The 6531-nt window shown below is 47.2% G+C and overlaps 1 protein-coding gene across 1 annotated transcript in view; it reads left to right on the forward strand.

Moving 5' to 3' along the window:
• LOC142583637 (cell adhesion molecule Dscam1-like) overlaps positions 1–6531 on the forward strand; it is a 215639-nt gene that overhangs the window by 88047 nt on the left and 121061 nt on the right. The window contains exon 10 of the mRNA XM_075694130.1: positions 2494–2743. Within this exon, the coding sequence (XP_075550245.1) occupies positions 2494–2743 (250 nt within the window). The remainder of the gene's footprint in view (positions 1–2493; positions 2744–6531) is intronic.

Here is a 6531-nt window from a genome sequence, read left to right on the forward strand (position 1 = left end):
TTGTTTATTTTTAGCAATGTTCTTTCGTGCACGAACATTAGAAGGCTTAGACTAAGTAGGTTACACTTAGAACCGAAGTTCAGAATTATTTGAATGTCGTCTTTCTCATTTTTTCCCTGAATGATGAAACGTGTTCCTAGCATTTATTTCCGTATTTCAAACAACCTTCAAAAATTCAGACGTAGGCTGCATTTTTCTTTATTTCTTTATTTGCTTTTTCTTCCTTTCAATTTCTTTTTTCTATGCGATTTAAAAATTGATGTTGGGATATAACAAAGAATTGGCATTACGCGCCGGGAATGAACATAACACTACAAAAAAAGAATGCTGTCTTACTTATTTGACCACCTGAAAGCAATAAAGCGGCGCCGTGAATAATGTAGTCAGCTTAATTTTATAAGTTTATTTTGTTGCTGCTTTTTGTCTTAACTACTCGTTCACGCAGGGAACTAGCACTGCCCCACAGAGCGTGCGTTGACTTCTTTTTTTTGTTGTTGTTGTTAGGGACTTATAGTTGGTCATCCACAGGGCATGTGCGCCAAGCTACATGTCACTAGAACGCCTAGCTTGTAGTCGACGCCGTTTACGCGTCAGTATTTCACACATGACGAATGATTAAGAAAACACCTCTGGTCACTGACCAAGGCAAATAGTAATTGATGTTCGTGGACAAGGAAATTGGAATCGCATGTAAGGAAGCTCGTGTTGGTTCCCAAACGCCAATTAGCATCTGAGGTGGTTGTGAGCAAGGAAGCCCTAAAAAACGACACACCTTAATAGATCTTGCTAACTTAAAGGCTTAAATAGGCAGTTACAATTGGAGAAACCAAGAATTTTGGTGTATACCATTTTGTTGGACGAAAACTGCGGCGCAAATTATCTGCTATACTTTGCCACGACTTCCGAACACACTAATAACCGACAGTGGTGGTGTAGAAAATTGCAGTATACGGGATATCAAACGCCATTTGTTATTTTTGCGACTCTTTTTTGAAATCTCAGCCCACAGTTATACGTGCATCTATATAATATATATGTTTTGTATGCATTTGATATTGTTTATGTATCGAGCTATTGATGAAGTCTGTAGGATGTGTGTTGTCAGAATGGCTTGTTTTTCTGAACAACTTCTTTTGTGTGCTATTTCTGTACTCATTTTTGTTGTATAGACATATTTGAGCGTTAGCATTCAGCGTTTGCTGTATGCCATTTACAAGGGGGGCTCAGGTTTCTTTCAAGCGTATTTGTTGCGTTTTGGCAGGTCCATCCTGCATCTTCCTGATCTAAATGAATGAATCAATGAACGAATGAATGGGTTCCAAAAAATAAAAAAAATAACTTTTGAATTTGTATTTTTTCTACCTAATGTGCAACCTGAGCAGACGAAGCTTTGTTAAACTAACGGCTAATAATTCTAGCTAATACAGAATATTACTCAGCGGTTCACACAGCCGTTATTCTGATAACGCGCGCAACCATCCAAAGTGGATCCGTCTTGCATGTTCAGCGCTAACCCCCCCCCCCCCCCCCCGCCCGCGAGGCCTCAATACCAAGCATGCCTTCACCGCATCGGGCTCATCAACGTGGCTTTCACGAGCTCCGTTAAATGCAAACTCTTAAGTTCTTATACTCGGCGATGTGTTCAGTGTGCCATGTTACTTAGGACTTGAAGCACATTTTATGTGACTGCAGTCGATATTCATCACATAGGCAACTTCTGAAGGCAGTGTTGCATTTTTTACCACGACTCTAGCTTAAAACTGCAAGAGATTTTTGGCCCATGGCAAACCACCGCTCGCGCACAGTGCACAATGAAAGTTGTTGCAGCATTTTCTTCAGAGTCGCCGAACAGTTTGAATGTGTGCGTGTCTATGCATATATGTGCCGTTTGTGTCTTTATCATATCAGTGTGTGTATCGTAGCCCCCACCCGATACCGAAAGTAGCACGACAGGCAAAAAAAAAAAGATATCCAGCTTTCATTTAGAAGAGCTGCCCAAAAGTTGGCCACCCCCCGTGGTTGCTCAGTGGCTATGGTGTTGGGCTGCTGAGCACGAGGTCGCGGGATCGAATCCCGGCCACGGCGGCCGCATTTCGATGGGGGCGAAATGCGAAAAACACCCGTGTGCTTAGATTTAGGTGCACGTTAAAGAACCCCAGGTGGTCAAAATTTCCGGAGTCCTCCATTACGGCGTGCCTCATAATCAGAAAGTGGTTTTGGTACGTAAAACCCCAAATATTATTATTATTAAAAGTTGGTAGGTGTAGTAATGAAAGAAACAGGAAAAGAAGAAGACGAAAAGCTAAAAGATAACACAGGCGCGAACGCAACAGGGACAGATAGAAGGGCGACGACACAAGCTTTTTTCTTTGTTTCCCCAGAAACACTGAACATATGTAACCACGATGGGCAAAGAAAAAGACAGCGTATCTCTCTGCTTTTCTTTCTCTCCCCCTCTTCGACGATGAAACGCCGCGTTACGAACGCGCGCAGGCCTCTCACGGCGAGAACCACCTGGCGAGCTACGTGAACATCTCCCGCATCCGGACCGACGAGGCCGGTGTCTGGCGGTGCGTAGCCGTCAACTCGGCTGGCGCGGCAGAGGCGACGGCGCGCGTGGCCGTGCGTGGAGCGCCCGCCGTGCGGCCCTTCGGATCCAACCGCACCGCCGTGGCCACCGAGACGCTGGAGGTGCACTGCGCGCTGCTCACGTATCCGCTCAAATCGCTGCACTGGGAGAAAGGTGAGCGCTTGACCCGCGCCTTCGGCAGTGAGTCAGCCGTGCTTCCCACAGATGGCGCTGATAGCTTTGTACTTAACACACGTCACTGTAGTACGTGCGCCGCTGTCTTCTTTGTAGTTCGCCTTGCCGCGCTGCAGATTTCGCGTCACAATTTCGAACCAACCATACCGCCGAATGACAGCGCCAACGTAAGTTAGGTGCATCTGCGCTGCCGCTCTAAGCCCACGACGCTTGGGCTTATGCCCACTCAGGTGATCTCTCCTGTGTTGCCATCAATGCCCTGTAAATGTATCTTCGCTGCATTACGATGCGATATGCGGGGAAGACCTAAACCAAATCAAAGTTGTGAACGCGAAGCATTACACTGCGAACATCTTTTATGAGATCCTCGTCATCAGCCTCAACAAATTTTCGTGTGAGAGTGGATTGGACAAGATACTTTGAAGAGTCTCGGACCGTGCTAGTTTTTCACTGCCATCTTCTCCCTCATAATCAGCGTCTTCTCTATTCTTTCTTTCGACACCCTTTCCGCGCCGAGTAGCAGGTCAAAACATTGATTCAGGCCGACCTCTCAGCTTTTCTCTCATAATAAATATCTCTCTATCTTTTATGAGCTACGAAATGGTCAGAACTTGTCCTTTCTTTCTTCTTTCTTCCGTTGACCACCTGTACTGCAGTGTAGAGGCCCTAGACATCAGAGGGCGTGCAGCTAGGAGCCGGGTCAATGCACCGGAATGCACGAATGATGTTGCATAGCGCAAGGAGGGAAACTGCTTCGGCACGATGTTTGTGTTGTAGCGAGGAGCAATCAAGGAAGGCATGCGCACTCTTCCAAAACGCCTAGCAGAAGTTGCCGCACAGCAGCGGTAGTAGGAAAAGGCGAGGCAGTTCTGAGCGTGGAAATGGCTTGGGCGTGCCTGGCCGAAGGATTGCACAGTTTATTCCAGCCTAGAAAAAGCTCAGTAGTTTTGATGTAAAGGCGAGTGACTATACATGTTCACATACCTGCCGTACTTGCCTGCCAGTCTGCTATTCGCAGTAATTGAGTTCAGGAAATTGGAGACTGTCCAGTTCCGTAGCAACGCAGGGCCGTGCCGGTCATGTTTGCATAAAATGTGTGCATTTCTGGGATTCTACGCGCTTCTACACAAACATTCAAAGCAAGCCGCTCATTAGGGCCACTAATTCAGCTGTAAACCTCATCAAAAAAGTTATGCATTTTAACGATTGAACTCTTGTAGCATCAGACTAAATGAGCGCAATATAGCGGGGTAAAAAAGATTAGAGAAGTTTGAAAACATGTACACTCTATGAACGCTGTGCGAAACTTAAACGCGACATTATTTTGTGGTAGCTAGCCTTGTCTTTACCAACCATTGCTGCAAAGATGATTTACTGGCTCTTTCTTTTTCTCTTTCCTTTCTTTCCCTTCTTTCTTTTTTTTTCCTTTTCCAATGTACACAGTACTAATTAAAGCCGTGCACAATTCCTGCTATACAAATGTTTTTTTTTTTAATAAACGCGTAGGACCAGGCCTACGGATACATCTGATACGCTTGGAGACATGTATAGATGTTTATTCGTGTGTGCGCGCGTGTGTGTGCATAGGTTTTTTTTTCCTTTTTTTATCCTTCTTTCTTTCTCACCTATTGCATCCCCTTGCCCCTCCCCCAGTACAGGGCAGCCAACCGGAGATAATCTCAGGTTAACCTCCCTGTCTTTCCTTTGCCTTTCTCTCTCTCTCTTGAACCTTCATGCAGAGACTGTTGCACTAACTATACACAGTTCTACTAAGCAGGCCTAAGTCTGTTTACTTTTGCTAGTTTGAACAAACACTACAAACACAAAGGACACACTGAGCATATATATATATAAGCTGCGTCCCAATGGTTCTGACCTTCACACCTCCCAAGAAAGCGTCTATTCTATTATCCGCGTACTCGAAAGAAACATTTCCGAAAGTTCCTTTCCTTTTTTTCCTTTCGTGCAAAGCGAGTATCAAACTCCTATTACCAGGGCTGATTAAATTTACGGGTGCCATTTGGTACCAACGGGAAGTAAGGAAGGGTAAACGGACAACTTACTTAGATCCAGAGATTGCTCGAAAGTTAAACCTCACTCCGGAAACTCGAAGGCGGCAATGGAAGGACAAGAACTCCGTAAAGATAAACAGGCAAAACATCCAGTCGAAACACTCCGGTATAAATGTTTCCTCTCTCATTGTTTTTTTCTTCCTATTTTCATCCTTTTTTTTTTATTTATCGAACAGCACACTCACGCCGGAAGATTACGAGAAGCCCAAAAGCTAGCAAGGCGTGTCGCAATACTAGCACCACGGCCGCGCTAATAAACTTGATTTGGCGCGCTCGCCCCTTTTGAAGAGAGAGGCGGAAATAAAAAGCAAAAACAACACCGGAGGCGAACAAGGATCGCTCAATAAGAAGCGCAAGAAGAAACGCGGAGACTGCGAGAGAAAGTCGTCGAGAAGACATGTTACTCGCGTTTACATTTACTTCGACCTGGAGCACAACGGCGCAGCAGCAGCAGCAGCGGCAGCAGCAACAGAGGCAATGTAACGGCGACAGCGGCGAAGCGAAGTCGCGGTGTCGCCAAATGAAGAAGCGACCCCCCCCCTCCCCCAGTGCCTGTGCAGTTCCTGCCTCTCGCATCCCCCTCCCCCCTTAATGCCCTCTTTCACGTGCCTGGCTCGTTTGCATTACGGCAGTTCATCAACTTTTCGTTCTTTTTGCTTTCGCCTTGTTTGCGAAAAAAAGAGAGAAAGCGTCTGGCGTGCGAGACATCTTCGCACGTTGCCGGTTCCGAGAGCGGCAAGAGTGCAAAATTGGAGGAGGTCCCCCCCCCCCCCTCCCCGGAAGTTTTCTCTTATTGCTTCCCTTAGCAACTGCTGAGGCGGGAGCGACCCTAGCTGCCTGCAGGGACTGCGAGATTAAAGGCGCTGCTCCCATATAAACTGAAAATGCGGCCTTCCCTAATTGGCAGCTCCCTTTGGAAATCAATACGAGGCGAAAGAGGCACCGGCGATCAGGTTGGGAGTGCACGGGAAAGCAGGAAGGACCCCGCTCTCTCAACGGAGCCGAGACAAAACTAAAAGACAAAAAGATAAAAAGAAAGACAAATAATGGAGCGAAATAAACCTGCCCGCCCGCTGTTCCGGGCGCCGTCTCGTTTCAGAAGCACCTATACGTGACCCGCATCCGATGAGAGGAAAGTGCGAGGCAAATCCGAGCACGCAGGGCTTCCTTTCGCATCGAGAAGCGGGCTCAGTCACGTGGGGAGAGAGGAGAGGGGAGGTTTGAGGAAAGGTCACGGAGGAGGAGAGACGGCGCATAAAGCTGCAGGAATAGGAAGGGGAAAGTATCGAAGAAAGTGTCTGGGATCGTCTTAGTTAAAGCTCGGTTCCTGCTTGCACTGGGGCGCCCGTCCGTACAGGGACGTATATTTGCGCCCGACTTCGAACCTTTGTAGGGGGTTCTTATCCCTTACAGTGCGTGGAGGGGCGGTCCTGGTGGCGTACACATTTCCCGAGATGTGGGCAAAGCACGGCACGTGCTTTCTGAGAAGAATCGATTGAGCTGCGCGCTCGTAGCGCAGTGACCGTAGCCTTACGCGTTATGTCGACTCGTTAGATCTGAGGGGCGTGACCGGAAGTGTTAGTAAAAACTGCGCAGAGGAGAAAGCTCCACGCCAGCACCAAGCAACCGACGCAGCCTTTGCGCAAGAACTTGCTCAAAACAATATCGCACTGTCATTCGTGGCTACGTGTGTTG

Source organism: Dermacentor variabilis, chromosome 5 (assembly GCF_050947875.1).
Source record: "Dermacentor variabilis isolate Ectoservices chromosome 5, ASM5094787v1, whole genome shotgun sequence".
NCBI lineage: Eukaryota > Metazoa > Arthropoda > Arachnida > Ixodida > Ixodidae > Dermacentor > Dermacentor variabilis.